General features: G+C 50.3%; 1 protein-coding gene across 2 annotated transcripts; it reads left to right on the forward strand.

Moving 5' to 3' along the window:
- Nucleotides 1-660: 660 nt before the first annotated feature.
- On the forward strand, nt 661-18,361 carry LOC140122802 (uncharacterized). 2 transcript variants are annotated; one of them, XM_072144008.1, is made up of 6 exons: nt 661-946; nt 9,636-9,821; nt 9,900-10,023; nt 10,211-10,389; nt 10,511-10,619; nt 15,841-18,361. In XM_072144008.1, exons 1-6 carry the CDS (start codon nt 875-877, stop codon nt 17,274-17,276), a joined length of 2,106 nt encoding a protein of 701 aa, XP_072000109.1. In that variant the 5' UTR covers nt 661-874; the 3' UTR covers nt 17,277-18,361. The 2 variants fall into 2 exon arrangements, with proteins under 2 accessions (XP_072000109.1, XP_072000110.1); XM_072144009.1 differs by having other exon boundaries at nt 662-946; nt 10,292-10,389; nt 15,841-18,359.
- Nucleotides 18,362-18,666: the final 305 nt, after the last annotated feature.

Below are 18,666 nucleotides of genomic sequence, written 5' to 3' on the forward strand. Positions count from 1 at the left end.
TGCAGGACCTGTGATTATGTCACCACCATGTGACCAGAACAGGGGGCGGAGCTCAGCAGTGTGAGCAGAGGCTGAAGGACCTGTGATGATGTCACCACCATGTGACCAGTACAGGGGGCGGAGCTAAGCAGTGAGAGGAGAGGCTGAAGGACCTGTGATGATGTCACCACCATGTGACCAGTACAGGGGGCGGAGCTAAGCAGTGAGAGGAGAGGCTGAAGGACCTGTGATGATGTCATCACCATGTGACCAGTACAGGAGGCGGAGCTCAAGAGTGACGTGAGGATAGCGCCTACAAAGTATGGGCTCCTGAATTGGCATAAAATAAAACCTCCGCGCCTCATGTACTGGTCACATGGTGCTGACATCATCACAGGTCCTTCAGCCTCTCCTCTCACTGCTGAGCTCCGCCCCCATGTACTGGTCACATGGTGCTGACATCATCACAGGTCCTTCAGCCTCTCCTATCACTGCTGAGCACCGCCCCTGTACTGATCACATGGTGGTGACATCATCACAGGTCCTTCAGCCTCTCCTCTCACTGCTGAGTTCCGCCCCCTAGTACTGGTCACATGGTGGTGACATCATCACAGGTCCTGCAGCATCTCCTATCACTGCTGAGCACCGCCCCTGTACTGGTCACATGGTGGTGACATCATCACAGGTCCTGCATCCTCTCCTCTCACTGCTGAGCTCCGCCTTTCCCTGAAGTCAGTGTCAGGAGTCTCCCTGTAATCGGCGGCTCCTCAGTCACTGATGTCCCGGCTGATGTGGCCCCTGTATGTGTGAGGGCCCCGCAGTACTAGACCCTCCAGCTCATCCAGTTTCCTCATCTTCTCCTCCAGACGCTCCTTCTCCTGAGTGACCACCAAGGATGGACAAGGACGAGATCTCCAGAAGAATATTCAGCCTCGCCCTGGAGATCATCTCCCTGCTGAGCGGAGAGGTAATGGCCTCCACATTTTTATCATCGGGGGAGGCTCCACATCTTATCCAGGACTCTCCATACACCAGGGATACATTGTGTATATACTGATGGCAGAGGAGTGGATGTGAATAAGCCTATTGTTCCATTCGGTGCACATAGAGGTAATTGTGCAGCGGCAGATACTACCTGGACAGGCAAGGGTTAATTCTGGTTAATGTTTATCATCCAATGATGTTTCACTATTGTAACTGGAGTGTGATTGGAGAGTGAGGTCACCTGACCAGAGGGAGTAACCAACCCCGGGACAGGAAGTGACAGTTTTAGTGTTGAGGCTGTTACCGCCCTTCATGTTGTACAGGCGACTTCATATTAACCCTTTCATGACTGCCCCGGACACGCGTCAGTCTCTTAGTGAATGTAAAGATCTTCTCCCTCACAGACAGAAGAGGCGAGAATAGAATCCTGCAATGCTATTGGCTATAATGAATTTACCAGCACAATAGACCTCATCACAGACATGTTTATACTAATTCCCTGAGAAGATGGAGATAAGTGACTCCAGAATCATAATATAATGCAGCATGAAGGACGGACCGGCCTCTCATTACATGTCAGGGGGAATTGGCTGACAGGCGAGGAAACACGTTACATAAAATGAAGTATGAATCATGAGGTTAACTTACAGTGGTCAGCGAACATGGCCGCTGTATCTAAGATGGCGGACAGTCCCTTATTCTGCGATTTCTTAAGTCAAGATGGCGTCTGAAACCAGTGCGATCTCTTTAACATTTCCCCCCTTTTGAGTCTTACTGGCCTGTAACTTTGTCCAGGGTGACCTCCTCAAACTCCAGGTACCCACAGGTAGGCTAAGCCTATGACCCCCTGGAGGCCAGTCACTCGGGGGTTACAGGTCTGCACACTCACATCACTGAGTTCCCATAGTTCACAGGTTTGTACACAGGCAGCATCCTCCTCCGCTCCGGGCTCTTCTCCAGTCGTGGTTCTTACCACCTGGACGGCCATCTGGGACATGGTGGACTTGATGAGGGGGACCACACAACACGCAATAAGTGACGAGAGCAAAATCACAATCCCCAATATCACCCCCACTTATAGGAAACCCTTCCAATCCCCCAACTACAAAGTGAAGGACAAAGTGTCCACCCCAGAGTTTCTCTTGAGGTCCCTGGACAGTCCTTCAATCTCTTCAAGTGCATGGGTAATGGATCCATAGGGGCCGATGTCATCCGGGATGTACATGCAACAAGCCACTCCCACCATCTTACAGACTCCTCCCTTCTCAGCAAGGATCATGTCCAAAGCCGTGCGGTTCTGGGAAGCATCTCCGATATAATTCATAAATCTCTGTTGATTACAATACAACCAGTTAACCCAACCAACATCTTTGCTCATCGCTCTCTGGGGAATAATGGACTCTAGACCTGCCCATATCTGATTGTGGGCCTTGTACTCATCTGGGACCCTTCCCTGGTGCTCCCACTGTATCTATATAAACGTTGTCATCTAGGGGTGCTTCTCTCAGACCTCCAGAATCCTTTGGGATTCTCCACCTTTTCTTATGTGTCCGATCAACCTTATCCCTGGGGATCACGAGGAAGGAATACACAAGTGTTATCACCGTACACTTACCTTCCCAGCCTCTAGGCCTGACCTGACTCTCCTATCCCCACAAATCCTGTACATCAGACACTGCTAATACAGGGTTACCTGTGCTGTCAGTGTTCTAGAAGGTCATTACCTGCACCAACCGTAGGTAAAGTCTCCTACCCTGGGGGCATCCTGGTCACCCCTATAGATACAGTGATAGTCATGGTTGGGGTGTCCCTGAGCATACAGTCAGCCCTATAGTTACAGTGATAGTCATGGTTGGGGTGTCTCTGAGCATACAGTCAGCCCTATAGATACAGTGATAGTCGTGGTTGGGGTGTCCCTGAGCATACAGTCAGTTCTATAGATACAGTGATAGTCATGGTTGGGGTGTCCCTGAGCATACAGTCAGTCCTATAGATACAGTGATAGTCATGGTTGGGGTGTCTCTGAGCATACAGTCAGTCCTATAGATACAGTGATAGTCATGGTTGGGGTGTCCCTGAGCATACAGTCAGTCCTATAGATACAGTGATAGTCATGGTTGGGGTGTCTCTGAGCATACAGTCAGTCCTATAGATACAGTGATAGTCATGGTTGGGGTGTCCCTGAGCATACAGTCGGTCCTATAGATGCAGTGATAGTCATGGTTAGGGTGTCCCTGAGCATACAGTCGGTCCTATAGATACAGTGATGGTTGGGGTGTCCCTGAGCATACAGTCAGTCCTATAGATACAGTAATAGACATGGTTGGGGTGTCCCTGAACATACAGTCAGTCCTATAGTTACAGTGATAGTCATGGTTGGGGTGTCCCTGAGCATACAGTCAGTCAGAAGAGACCAGCCAAGTAATAAGTAAGCTTGGAGTAGAAAGCGTGGAAGCATGCTGACTTCCCTCTAGCTTCACAGACATGTCACTGGTCAGCAGGACTTGGAAAGGACCGTCGTAGCGAGGCTCCGGACCCTCTCCCTGGTGTCTCTTTACCACCTGTAGTCTCCAGGCTTCAGGTTATGCATCCTGAGGTCTCTGTCTGGATCTGAAAAGGAATCAGAAACACTTTTGCCGACCTTTTCCAAGGCCTGGCTCAGCTGTGTGGCATGTTCCACCTAGTTTCCTGCCATCAGCTATAGGGTCTGTGGTAAGTAGGGGCCTAGTCTGGGTGCACAGCCAAAAAGTATCTCAAACGGGGCCAATTCCATCTTTCTGTTAAGGGTGGTCCTAACTGAATGGGGGCAGCAGGAAGGCACTCGTGCCATGGTTTCCTTGTTACTTCCATGGCCTCCTGGGTGCCGTTTAGTCTTTCTATCCCACCACTAACTTGGGAAGGGCAAGGGGCGTGCAGGGCCTGTTCTACACCCAGGAGGGACAAGGCTTCAGGTCTTTAGCTTTCCAGTGAAGTGGGTTCTGCGACCGGACTCTATGGTCTCCGGAAGTCCAAACCTAAAAAAAAAAATCTCACTCACCACCTTCTTGGCTGCGGCTCTGGCAGTAGCCTTGGTCATGGGAAAAGCTTCTGGCCACCCTGGAAAGAGATCAATGCACACAAGCACGTACTTCTACGTACCACGTTTTGGTAGCTGGATAAAATCCATCTGCAGTCTTTGGAAGGGATACAGCGGCTTGAGTGTCACCTTCTGTGGGGTCTTTACCACCTTACCCGGGTTGTGGCGGGCACAGACTATAAAGGCTTTCACTAGTCTAGTGACAGGGGTAGTAATGCCCGGGGCAAACCACTTGCGGTTTATGTGCACTAGCATGGCCATTTTGGATGTGTATGTGTCCGTGGGCTACTTGACTTACTGTCGGGTGCAGGGCTCCGGGCAGGCACACCCTATCTCCCAGCATCCAGGTCCCATAGGCATCTGGGCTCCAGCTTTCCTCCACACTCCCTTCACTTCTGATGACTCTTGGGCCACCAGGGACTGGAACACCTGTGGATCAAACTTTTAGCTCATGACTCACCGCTGAGACTTCAGGACAGTCTCCGGGCTCCATCTGTGCAGCTGCCATCGCCATCCCGTCAGCCACATCATTGCCCTTGGCTTGTGGAGTTACCACATTGTGTGTGCTTTTACTTTTACTATCCCCACCTCTTGTGGAAGTAAGAGAGCATCCATGAGCTCTATAACCAGCGTGCCATGCTTAACGGGGGTCCCTGCAGAGGTGAGCAAATCTCTAGCCTTCCATATGGGTTCATAGTCGTGTTAAGACCCCAGACCTATACCTTGAGTATAGATGTTTGCCCTTTTACCTTCCACCAGCTGTAGCACTTCCCTGAGTGCCATCACTTCACCTCCTGCGCTGACCTGTGTGGAGGGAGTGGTTCTGCTTGTACTACCTCATGTGCACCACTGACCACTGTATATCCAGTGTAGAACCGTCTGTCTTCTCCTGCAGACCTGGAGCCATCTATGAGAAAAAAACTCAACATCTGGGTTAAACACCCTTCTATTTCCCTCTCTGAATCCTGGAATACTGGGGACAGAACGGCAGGATTCAGAGCTGTGCACCTTATCAGTGTATCTGGGGCATCAGGAGTGCACACTGGAGTCTGAGCTGTGTGGTCATTGCTCAGATGCTTGGGCTGTACTTGGGTGGTGAGGACACTGTGCAAGGTATGTGGGGTTTGCACAGTAACTGAGTGATCTAGGGTCTCTTAGGATAACTCACTGGCCTTGCTGAGCAGATTGCTGGCTGCAGCTACTGACACATGAGGAGCTCCCCTCATTACTGAGTCTAACCGGGCCTAATAGTGGGCCACTGGGGAGGCCACCACGTTCCTGGACTCGACACCTGTGGCCTAGATACTCAGTGCAAAATAAAACAAAAGTTTGATCCAGTGGGATGTGCCTAGGGCCGGTGCAGACAGGATTTGCCAGCTTAAGGCTATGGAATGCATCAATTGCCTCCTGACTAAGGGCAAATGTGGAAAAGGCAATTTAGTCACTAAGGGGCAGCATCAAGCTGGGGGCAGCAGACCTTATCCCAGGCTGCAGGAGCTGGCCAGTCCTAGAAACATGTGAAAAGGCTTAGGGCCTCAGGGCAGGGGCACATTCTGGACTGCCAGCTTTCTTCCCTCTGTCAGGTATCTGCCTGTGGCTGAGAAGCAGTGGCCTAGGAAGACCACCTTCTCCTGGCAGTACTTGTCTTTGGAAACTTTACAACCCTTCTGGAACAGAAAACACATAAGGTCAATAAATGCATCCTGGCAAACAACAACAGTAGGTCCTCCGCATACTGAAAAGGAGAACATCCAGTAAGGGGCTAGTCTGCAAGTCTACTCCCTGTAGGGCCGTGGAGTACTGGCCAGATGAGTCCCCCCCCCCCCCCCCTTGTGGGAATCTGCATCAGGTATACTGGAATACTGAACTGGTAAAGGCAAATAGGTACTGGCAATCTTCATGTAGGGGCACAGAGAGGAGAACATTTGCCAAATCAATAACCGTGAATAATATGTCACTCTGGGGACTGCTGCCAGTGTGGGCTAGGGACCACTGGGCTTCAGTACACTCATTGGCAGCTTAGAAGTCTTGGACCATCCTACATGTATCCGGCTGTTCTTTCCGGGTCTTTTTCTTGACAGGGAATGGGTTAATCATCATTGGGCTAGCAGGGGAGAGTTCTATATTGAAAGTCGCTAACTCTGTCTGCCACTCACTACAGTCACATCAGTCATGTCTCCTCCCCGCAGTTGAAGCCCGCCCCCTTGAGCTGGGCTCGTCAGGGACCGGAAGTCTTGTTAGTCTCACTTTGGTGTGGTCTGTGAAACTACCGACACTGGTCTCTATTCCCTCTGTACGTCAATCATCCCCCATGTGTCCTAAAGCTGTAAACTTCCCATGTGTCCTAAAGCTGTCCTGTGGGACTCTTCCATTACCGTGTGCGTCTCTGCTGTATCTCATCCAGACATATAGAATTCTCTGAACTATCTATAAAGTTCTGGCCAGACTCCGTCTCAACAAAATCCAGATACACTTATGTTGGTTTTTAATCAAAAAGGAATAAAAGTCAGTCATAGGCTCTGTAATACAGTTGGGTGGCTTGTTCTTGCTTAGTCTGTTCATGGGGTACACAGGAGGACGTCACATCATCACAAGCAAATTCTTCAAGTCTTTTTAGATTGTCAGGAAGAACTCTAAACGCAGCGGTCAGCCCCCCTTTTTGTAAACAATTGACACTGTCTGTTCTGTCCTAAGCACAACACAGATCGCTTCAAGGCCAGTACTTACACACACTGATAACACAGCTCAGGCAGAGCCCAGCACAGCTGCCCCCACAATCTGACCCTCGTTAACTCTTTAAACTCCAGAAAGCAGGTACCAGAGACACTTTTTATAGTAATTTTTCTCTAATTGTCAGGATCAAATAAGTTTTAAGTAGACCACCCAAACAAACAGCGTCGCACACTCCAAGATCTTTAGCAAAAGTCTGAAAACTAAATGAAATATCACCTAAGCCAGCGTTTATTTCAAACATCTGTTGCTGCTATCCTACAATAAAGCCCCACAACCAGCCTTTATGGCTACCAACAGAGTAGAGTCATAGGCAATTAACTTTCAGGGACTTGAAGGGAATATAACTTAAGATGGCCGCCACTGAAGGATGGTAGGGCATGTCATCGTCTCTAACCACCAGATAAAGGGGTGGAGTCTGCATTCCAGGCAGAAAATATAATAAAATCTCTTTTTCTCAAATTCTTTCCACATCAAAAACTTGGAAATGTCCCTTATTGCCTCATTGGGCACTAAGTGTCTGTTTGCAAATCTGAACAAGTTTTCTCACTTGTACAATCATCAGATCCTCTAACACATCCCCAAACCTTCAAAACGTCAATATTACTTTTCATTTCAGCACAAAACTACCAGCCCTTCTGTTCCATCATATCAATTTACACTTTTCCATCAGTCCTACCTAACTCAACAACCTTCTGTCTCTGTGCATCTTTCCCTTGATGTGAAAACAATCTCCCTCCTTGTCTGCAATGCACCTGGCTCAATTCCAATTCACAACTCATCATAAATGTCTACAACTGCAACACAACCAAACTTGTCCCCACAGACACAGCAAGTGCCAACACCTCGATTTACTGACCCCCAAAGAAACTAGATAACTCTGACCTGTCACTACTCTTTCACGGACTCTACACCAAGTCAACTCTCTTACTGACTCTTTACTACGTCACTACTAGTTCTTACAGTCCCACAAGGCCCTTCAGACTCCCCGAAAAGAGCTGGACGCACACCTGATCAGGGCGGGTTTCCGCTGAACGTGCACAAATTGAGCTCTCTACCTCTATGGGCAACCCTATTGGCACTAGTCAAACAGTACTATAGACACTATGATAATCTGACAATCACAATAGAATATCTCCCACACTAGCACTGCAGACATCTAAGGGTTAATCCTTCCCTTCTCACAGCTTCAGCTAACACCAAAGACTGTCTGACCATCCGTCACTGTCCAGTCTCTGTCAGTCACCGTACAAGTGATCCTTTGCCACAATTGGCGAACATACTGTTATATATGGACATTTAAGGCAAAGTACATAATATCACACGAGGAGATGGCCTTACCCAGTCCTTTCAGCCAGTGAAACAGAAGTGACAGTCAAGGTAGACAAAAATAGACTTGATTTACCCCGAGCGCTCATTGTCAGTTCTGGTCACTGGCCGCCTGGACTTCTGCGGAGGTCATCTCGATGGTCAGATGTCCACAAAAGTATGGCCACCCAGTTGCGCCAATTAATGTTAGAGATTTTTATCTAGGGCTTAACCACCCTTCATGTTGTACAGGTGACTTTCAAATTAACTCTTTCATGACTGCCCCAGAGCTAGGACACAAACCAAGACACACGTCAGTCTCTTTGTGTATGTAAAGATCTTCTCCCTCTCGTTTAATCTCTCAAATGCATAATATCACAGACCAAAGAGGCGTGAATAGAATCCTGCAATGCTATTGGCCCAAATGAATTTTCCAGCACATTTCTCAGAAAAGGCTAATAGACCTTGTTCACAGACATGTTTATACTAATTTCCCTGAGAAGAAGGAGATAAGGTTAAGGGTTCATTCACACTGCCGTCTGCAGATTTGCGGCCGCATGTACGTCCCCATAAACGGCAATGGCGGCACGGCGACGGAACGGTGCTGCACATGTGTTCCACACCGCACACCAGGAAAAGATAGAACATGCTCTATCTTTTGCCTGGTGTGCGGCCGTGTGCCGCTATTTCCTATGCAGGGAGGAGGGGTCACCTCCTCCTCTCCAGCACACGGCGGTATGCTCGCACGGCGGGCATACCGCGTTTGAATGCAGCCTAACTTGACAGTGGTCAGCAAACATGGCCGCTGTATCTAAGATGGTGGCCAGTCCTTTATTCTGGGATTTCTTAAGTCAATATGGTGTCCGAAACCAGTGCGATCTCTTTAACAAGGCCCAGCTCCTGATAGAGGAGCATCACTTCAGAGCACATGCTCTCACCACAGGCGTCCTAGGCCTCAGCATATCAACTCCACAGTGAGTGACAGAGACAGCGTGTGCTTCACACCTCTAGTGAGCTCACACAGAACTACCCAGGACAAAGCTGCAGCTTCCAGCATTGGACACAGCTACATCCCAGCCTGCCCCTGCATCCAGACTGGTGACCAAACTCCTGAGGTTCCCTCTCCAAGATCACTCCAGTAACCAGTAGCTTTTGTACAGCATCGTTTGGCCTGTTGCTGCTGTTGGTTCGAATAAAGAACTGTAAGTTACTTTTATGCACAACATTGCCTCCATCTGGTTCCTGCTACGGCTGTATCACCATCAAGGGCGCCCCATCTATCTACCAGGGACACATACTACAGACTCTAAGGGCTGCCCCAGGGAGAACCAGTACATCAGCCTCTCCCTCCATATTTCTTGCACACACCACCTGCTGGAGAGCTGCCAGGCTGTAGGACAGCCCTCTGGTCCCCATACCAAGCACCGTGACCACAGCGTGCCCTAGGATGCAACCGCCAGCCACTCCGGTATTCTGGGCCCCGGCTGCCTCCAGGCCCAAGAAAAGGCCCCGATGGGCGATGTTGCACTAATATATCCGTGTGTCTCTACATACACAGGATTACACGTTAGTAAAGAAGACATCAGATGCCCCTGTGACCCCCAGTAGCCATCTTCAAGAGCCAGGAGGAGAAGGATGGAGCAGGACCCGGGGCCCCATCACAGAGCCTCCCCCTCTCTCCCTGATCCATGAGCAGAGGATCCTAGAACTGACCATGAAGATGACTACGCTGCTGACTGGAGAGGTGACACTGCTGGGAATTCTGGGAAATTATCCGGCACTGGAGGGTTCTGGGTGATGATTGTATCATTGTGTGTGTCAGGTTCCTATAAGGTGTCAGGATGTGGCTATGTATTTCTCCATGGAGGAGCGGGAGTATATAGAGGGACACAAGGACCGGTACCAGGACGTCATGATGGAGGACCCCCGGCCCCGCACATCACACGGTAAGAGGAGATGATTATACATATATGGATGTGTCCATCAGTGTTAGGGCAAAAGTGGAGGGAGCGCCCACAAGTGAATGATCGGCTGGTGAAAAGTGTGATGTCTCTAGGACTTGTCCTGCTACAGTAATTGGATCATAATTGTTATGATCCTATAACTAATTACGACCCTTACAACTAATCCTAGAACTGAAGATGTTAAGAACAACGTGTAATATACAGACCCGGTCTCCAGCAGCTCCTGTATCCATCACTGTGTCTCCTACAGGTGGAATCATTGATAGAAATCCACCAGAGAGATGTCCCAATCTTCTGTATCCTCAGGACGGTCCAGAGGAGACGCCCAATGTCCCAGAGAGTCATCAGGTAGATGGAGCAGAGCCCGGGACCTCATCTATACAGGGGGTGGAGGGTCCTGTGCTCATAGATTGTGGGGGCTCTTGTGTCATCTGTTCCTCCTGTCTCCTGTAATGTACTGACAAATCAGGGAGAAGATGGGACTTATATTATATCGGAGGCTGAAGAAGAGAGGATGAGGGGCGATCACCCGTGTAACAGGGAAGTGGTGGAGGACATTCCCGGAGGTGACACCACAGGTAGGTGATAATGGAGGGAGAAGAGAGGATGAGGGGCGATCACCCGTGTAAGAGGGAAGTGGTGGAGGACATTCCTGGAGGTGACACCACAGGTAGGTGATAATGGAGGGAGAAGAGAGGATGAGGGACGATCACCCGTGTAAGAGGGAAGTGGTGGAGGACATTCCTGTAGGAGACACCACAGGTAGGTGATAATGGAGGGAGAAGAGAGGATGAGGGGCGATCACCAGTGTAAGAGGGAAGTGGAGGAGGACATTCCCGGAGGTGACACCACAGGTAGGTGATAATGGAGGGAGAAGAGAGGATGAGGGGTGATCACCAGTGTAAGAGGGAAGTGGTGGAGGACATTCCTGGAGGTGACACCACAGGTAGGTGATAATGGATGGAGAAGAGAGGATGAGGGGTGATCACCCGTGTAAGAGGGAAGTGGTGGAGGACATTCCCGGAGGTGACACCACAGGTAGGTAATAATGGAGGGAGAAGAGAGGATGAGGAGCGATCACCCGTGTAAGAGGGAAGTGGTGGAGGACATTCCTGTAGGAGACACCACAGGTAGGTAATAATGGAGGGAGAAGAGAGGATGAGGGGCGATCACCTGTGTAAGAGGGAAGTGGTGGAGGACATTCCTGGAGGTGACACCACAGGTAGGTGATAATGGAGGGAGAAGAGAGGATGAGGGGTGATCACCAGTGTAAGAGGGAAGTGGTGGAGGACATTCCCGGAGGTGACACCACAGGTAGGTAATAATGGAGGGAGAAGAGAGGATGAGGGGCGATCACCGGTGTAAGAGGGAAGTGGTGGAGGATATTCCTGGAGGTGACACCACAGGTAGGTGATAATGGAGGGAGAAGAGAGGATGAGGGGCGATCACCCGTGTAAGAGGGAAGTGGTGGAGGACATTCCTGGAGGTGACACCACAGGTAGGTAATAATGGAGGGAGAAGAGAGGATGAGGGGCGATCACCCGTGTAAGAGGGAAGTGGTGGAGGACATTCCTGGAGGTGACACCACAGGTAGGTGATAATGGAGGGAGAAGAGAGGATGAGGGGCGATCACCGGTGTAAGAGGGAAGTGGTGGAGGATATTCCTGGAGGTGACACCACAGGTAGGTAATAATGGAGGGAGAAGAGAGGATGAGGGGCGATCACCCGTGTAAGAGGGAAGTGGTGGAGGACATTCCTGGAGGTGACACCACAGGTAGGTGATAATGGAGGGAGAAGAGAGGATGAGGGGCGATCACCCGTGTAAGAGGGAAGTGGAGGAGGACATTCCTGGAGGTGACACCACAGGTAGGTGATAATGGAGGGAGAAGAGAGGATGAGGGGCGATCACCAGTGTAAGAGGGAAGTGGAGGAGGACATTCCTGGAGGTGACACCACAGGTAGGTGATAATGGAGGGAGAAGAGAGGATGAGGGGCGATCACCCGTGTAAAAGGGAAGTGGTGGAGGACATTCCTGGAGGTGACACCACAGGTAGGTAATAATGGAGGGAGAAGAGAGGATGAGGGGCGATCACCCGTGTAAGAGGGAGGTGGTGGAGGACATTCCTGGAGGTGACACCACAGGTAGGTGATAATGGAGGGAGAAGAGAGGATGAGGGGCGATCACCCGTGTAAGAGGGAAGTGGTGGAGGACATTCCTGGAGGTGACACCACAGGTAGGTGATAATGGAGGGAGAAGAGAGGATGAGGAGCGATCACCCGTGTAAGAGGGAAGTGGTGCAGGACATTCCTGGAGGTGACACCACAGGTAGGTAATAATGGAGGGAGAAGAGAGGATGAGGGGCGATCACCCATGTAAGAGGGAAGTGGTGGAGGACATTCCTGGAGGTGACACCACAGGTAGGTGATAATGGAGGGAGAAGAGAGGATGAGGGGCGATCACCAGTGTAAGAGGGAAGTGGTGGAGGACATTCCTGGAGGTGACACCACAGGTAGGGGATAATGGATGGAGAAGAGAGGATGAGGGGCGATCACCCATGTAAGAGGGAAGTGGTGGAGGACATTCCTGGAGGTGACACCACAGGTAGGGGATAATGGATGGAGAAGAGAGGATGAGGGGCGATCACCCGTGTAAGAGGGAAGTGGAGGAGGACATTCCTGGAGGTGACACCACAGGTAGGTGATAATGGAGGGAGAAGAGAGGATGAGGGGCGATCACCAGTGTAAGAGGGAAGTGGTGGAGGACATTCCTGGAGGTGACACCACAGGTAGGGGATAATGGATGGAGAAGAGAGGATGAGGGGCGATCACCCGTGTAAGAGGGAAGTGGTGGAGGACATTCCCGGAGGTGACACCACAGGTAGGTGATAATGGATGGAGAAGAGGATGAGGGGCGATCACCCGTGTAAGAGGGAAGTGGTGGAGGACATTCCTGGAGGTGACACCACAGGTAGGTGATAATGGAGGGAGAAGAGAGGATGAGGGGTGATCACCCGTGTAAGAGGGAAGTGGTGGAGGACATTCCCGGAGGTGACACCACAGGTAGGTGATAATGGAGGGAGAAGAGAGGATGAGGGGCGATCACCCGTGTAAGAGGGAAGTGGTGGAGGACATTCCTGGAGGTGACACCACAGGTAGGTGATAATGGAGGGAGAAGAGAGGATGAGGGGCGATCACCCGTGTAAGAGGGAAGTGGTGGAGGACATTCCTGGAGGTGACACCACAGGTAGGTGATAATGGAGGGAGAAGAGAGGATGAGGAGCGATCACCCGTGTAAGAGGGAAGTGGTGCAGGACATTCCTGGAGGTGACACCACAGGTAGGTAATAATGGAGGGAGAAGAGAGGATGAGGGGCGATCACCCATGTAAGAGGGAAGTGGTGGAGGACATTCCTGGAGGTGACACCACAGGTAGGTGATAATGGAGGGAGAAGAGAGGATGAGGGGCGATCACCAGTGTAAGAGGGAAGTGGTGGAGGACATTCCTGGAGGTGACACCACAGGTAGGTAATAATGGAGGGAGAAGAGAGGATGAGGGGCAATCACCCGTGTAAGAGGGAAGTGGTGGAGGACATTCCCAGAGGTGACACCACAGGTAGGTGATAATGGAGGGAGAAGAGAGGATGAGGGGCGATCACCCGTGTAAGAGGGAAGTGGTGGAGGACATTCCTGGAGGTGACACCACAGGTAGGTGATAATGGAGGGAGAAGAGAGGATGAGGGGCGATCACCCGTGTAAGAGGGAAGTGGTGGAGGACATTCCTGGAGGTGACACCACAGGTAGGGGATAATTGATGGAGAAGAGAGGATGAGGGGCGATCACCCGTGTAAGAGGGAAGTGGTGGAGGACATTCCTGGAGGTGACACCACAGGTAGGTGATAATGGAGGGAGAAGAGAGGATGAGGGGCGATCACCCGTGTAAGAGGGAAGTGGAGGAGGACATTCCCGGAGGTGACACCACAGGTAGGTGATAATGGATGGAGAAGAGGATGAGGGGCGATCACCCGTGTAAGAGGGAAGTGGTGGAGGACATTCCTGGAGGTGACACCACAGGTAGGTGATAATGGATGGAGAAGAGAGGATGAGAGGCGATCACCCGTGTAAGAGGGAAGTGGTGGAGGACATTCCTGGAGGTGACACCACAGGTAGGTAATAATGGAGGGAGAAGAGAGGATGAGGGGCGATCACCTGTGTAACAGGGAAGTGGTGGAGGACATTCCTGGAGGTAACACCACAGGTAGGTGATAATGGAGGGAGAAGAGAGGATGAGGGGCGATCACCCGTGTAAGAGGGAAGTGGTGGAGGACATTCCTGGAGGTGACACCACAGGTAGGTGATAATGGAGGGAGAAGAGAGGATGAGGGGCGATCACCCGTGTAAGAGGGAAGTGGTGGAGGACATTCCTGGAGGTGACACCACAGGTAGGTGATAATGGAGGGAGAAGAGAGGATGAGGAGCGATCACCCGTGTAAGAGGGAAGTGGTGGAGGACATTCCTGGAGGTGACACCACAGGTAGGTAATAATGGAGGGAGAAGAGAGGATGAGGGGCGATCACCCGTGTAAGAGGGAAGTGGTGGAGGACATTCCTGGAGGTGACACCACAGGTAGGGGATAATTGATGGAGAAGAGAGGATGAGGGGCGATCACCCGTGTAAGAGGGAAGTGGTGGAGGACATTCCTGGAGGTGACACCACAGGTAGGGGATAATGGATGGAGAAGAGAGGATGAGGGGCGATCACCCGTGTAAGAGGGAAGTGGAGGAGGACATTCCCGGAGGTGACACCACAGGTAGGTGATAATGGATGGAGAAGAGGATGAGGGGCGATCACCCGTGTAAGAGGGAAGTGGTGGAGGACATTCCTGGAGGTGACACCACAGGTAGGTGATAATGGAGGGAGAAGAGAGGATGAGGGGCGATCACCCGTGTAAGAGGGAAGTGGTGGAGGACATTCCCGGAGGTGACACCACAGGTAGGTGATAATGGAGGGAGAAGAGAGGATGAGGGGCGATCACCCGTGTAAGAGGGAAGTGGTGGAGGACATTCCTGGAGGTGACACCACAGGTAGGTGATAATGGAGGGAGAAGAGAGGATGAGAGGCGATCACCCGTGTAAGAGGGAAGTGGTGGAGGACATTCCCGGAGGTGACACCACAGGTAGGTGATAATGGAGGGAGAAGAGAGGATGAGAGGCGATCACCCGTGTAAGAGGGAAGTGGTGGAGGACATTCCCGGAGGTGACACCACAGGTAGGTGATAATGGAGGGAGAAGAGAGGATGAGAGGCGATCACCCGTGTAAGAGGGAAGTGGTGGAGGACATTCCTGGAGGTGACACCACAGGTAGGTGATAATGGAGGGAGAAGAGAGGATGAGGGGCGATCACCCGTGTAAGAGGGAAGTGGTGGAGGACACCTCGGCAGCGATAGATTATTTGTTATGTGTAGTGAAGGAGCGGAGGGATCGGGGAATGATGGAGGAAATATCTCCCAGGCTCTTGGTCATAGATTCCGTGTCACCTGATTTGTTGTCAGAAGTCACGGCGTGACCTGTGCAGGAATAGACGCAGGGTGGACAGGACTAGGTCATTCTTCTCACTGATCACACGTTGGGTGTTTTCTGGGCGGGGGAGGGGAGATGTGGAACTTCTGATGATGTGGATCCCTCCATGCTCTCACATTATTTAGAGACGAGACCACTGGTAGAGATTTAGTTTTTGATCCATAATCTTCATGTGTTACAGTTTTTTCTGATAAAACAATCATGAAATTCATTTCTATTCCTAGAAAATCAGAATTCAGAAAACATAATTTTATCAGTAAAAGTAGAAGATGAAGATGTCCCGGAGGACTGTACAGGGGCAGATCTTGATAATGGACCTTGGAGTCCTCACAGTCCAGATCCATCATCTAATCCTTCCCCTGACCCGTCACACGTTGTCACCACAGGTTTCCAGTGCGGGGAATGTGGGAAACACTTTACACTCAGGTCAAGTCTTCTCAAACATAGAAAACTTCACAGCGGAGAGAACCTGTGTCCATGTGTGGAATGTGGCAAACGTTTTACATATAAATCAGATCTTGTTAAACATTGGAGAAGCCACACGGGAGAGAAACCTTATTCGTGTTTGGAATGTGGGAAAAGTTTTGTTTTAAAATCAGTTCTTGTGAGACATCAGAAAATCCACAGAGAAGAAGAAAGTCCAAATTCCATGGTGGGATACGAGAGAGCGGATCCTGTGGTACCTGAAAGAGCTGACGCGGGGGAGAAGCCGCACTCGTGTGCAGAATGTGGGAAACGATTCAAAGACAAATCAAACCTTTATGCACATAAAAAAATTCACACGGGAGAGAAGCCGTATTCATGTGCAGAATGCGGGAAATGTTACTTCACTAAATCCAGTCTCCGGGATCATCAGAGAACTCACACTGGTGCGATGCCGTATTCATGTTCTGAATGTGAGAAAAGTTACCTTACTAAAACTAGTCTCCGGGACCATCAGAGAACTCACACGGGGGCCATGCCTTACTCCTGCTCCGTGTGTGGGAAATGCTTCACCATTAAATCAAGTCTGGTTAAACACCAGAGAGTCCACACAGGGGAAAGGCCATTTTCATGTTCTGAATGCGAGAAATGTTTCAAAGATAAATCCAATCTTTTTACACACAGGAAAATTCACACGGGGGAGAAGCCGTTTTCCTGTTCAGAATGTGGGAGATGTTTCACCAATAAATCAGCTCTTATTACACACGAGAGACTTCACACGGGGGAGAAGCCATTCTCATGCCTGGAATGTGGGAAATGCTTTGTAAATAAATCAAACCTCGTGAATCACCAGAGAACTCACACAGGAGAGAAGCCATATTCATGCCTGGAATGTGGGAAATGTTTTTCCAACAAATCCAGTCTAGCGGTGCATGAGAGAATTCACACCGGAGAGAGACCTTACTCATGTACACAATGTGAGAAAACTTTTATTACAAAATCCGAGCTCGAAAAGCATGACAGCGTTCACACAGGACAGAAGCCGTATCTCTGCTCAGAATGTGGAAAACGTTTTGTCAGTAAATCAAATCTTGTTGTTCATCAGAGAATTCACACAGGAGAGAAGCTGTTTGCATGTTCAGAATGCGGCAAAAGTTTCACAAATAAACCCCATCTGCTCAGACACGAGAGAATTCACACAGGACAGAAGCCATTTTCATCTTCTATATGTGGATGAAGTCTAAAGGGAGATCACAACATATCGCAGAATTCACACAGAGGAGAAACCTCATTGTAGATTGATTTGATGCATGAAGCTTGTACGTTCCAGTCACAGATGATTGGAGGAGACTTTATTCCCCTTCATAGCTGGAACCCCTGACTTGGGGCAGGACCTCTTCCCCATCTGGCATCTCGTGGTCACACTCCAGAGTCTCATTTACAAGATAAGGGCGAATAACAGGACAAAAACACTAGAAATAAAAATGTAATAAAAATAAGTGTTGTTTTTCTAGCGCGATCACCTGGTCGTGTCCTGTAAGCATCGAGCCCCCCGCAGTCATTTAGGGGTCGCCAACTCCTGATTCAACTCCGAGGCAATGACGTGATGCAGGATAAAGGCCAAATAGTAGAAATACAGACGGAAGGGGCCGGACACTCGGCCGCTCCGTGCAGGGACCAGATGAGGGAAGTCTGAAGACTTTGCCCTGTGCAGCCATTGGTCGCTCCACTGCAGGATTCTGAGAAATGTGCATATATTATATATGTTTCCTCTGAAGGGAGAGAGAGAGCCATGAGGATTCCTGATGTCATATTCAATGCCTCCGGCTTAGACATCTAAACTTTCCTGGCAGCGAGGACAGGGCTGCCACATGATGGTCCGAACCCCTTAGATGGCAGGATGTCCCCACCGGGCCACCGCCAGATGCTGCAGAGGAGACGCGGCACAGCCTCCCGCTCTTGGGAATCTGGAAGTCATCTTGGGCAAGGATCCTGTTAGCCCCGAACAAAGTCCTCTGGGAATAATAAAGTGCCATGTACCCATCTAATAATCCCGGGGCCAGGACTGACCCTCCATAGGGAACTAGCAGAAATTTCTAGCTAGAGAGTCCATGCAGGAATCCTCTGGGGCTGAGCATAATAATAATAATCCTTCTGTAGCCGTAGAATGATCAACGGAGAAAGCAGTGACCTGGCACCATCCGACCATTAAGGCATATCCCCAGTGAAGCCCGGCACGGATCTTGGCAGTGTAGATTGGCCTTCTTGCACAAATATATGAGTGGTGGTGCTCAGCAAGAGCAAAAGCAGTCCATAAAACAAATATAGAATACAGTGGCACTCACCAATTCGGTGCAAAGAAATCTTTATTGAGGTGCGTACAGAGCAGGGCCTGGCGACGGGCCGTTTCACACTAGTCTAGCGCATTATCAAGCCATCATTTGGCTTCATAATGCGCTAGACTAGCGCGAAACGGCCAGTCGCCAGGCCCCGCTCTGCCTCTGTACGCACCTCAATAAAGATTTCTTCGCACCGAATTGGTGAGTGCCGCTGTATTCTATATTTTCCTTCTATAGCCGTAGCTTTACAGATTTTGGGGAACAGTCTATGAGGATGACGGGGTGACA

The sequence above is a fragment of the Engystomops pustulosus genome, chromosome 3, assembly GCF_040894005.1.
Source record: "Engystomops pustulosus chromosome 3, aEngPut4.maternal, whole genome shotgun sequence".
Classification (NCBI taxonomy): Eukaryota; Metazoa; Chordata; class Amphibia; order Anura; family Leptodactylidae; genus Engystomops; species Engystomops pustulosus.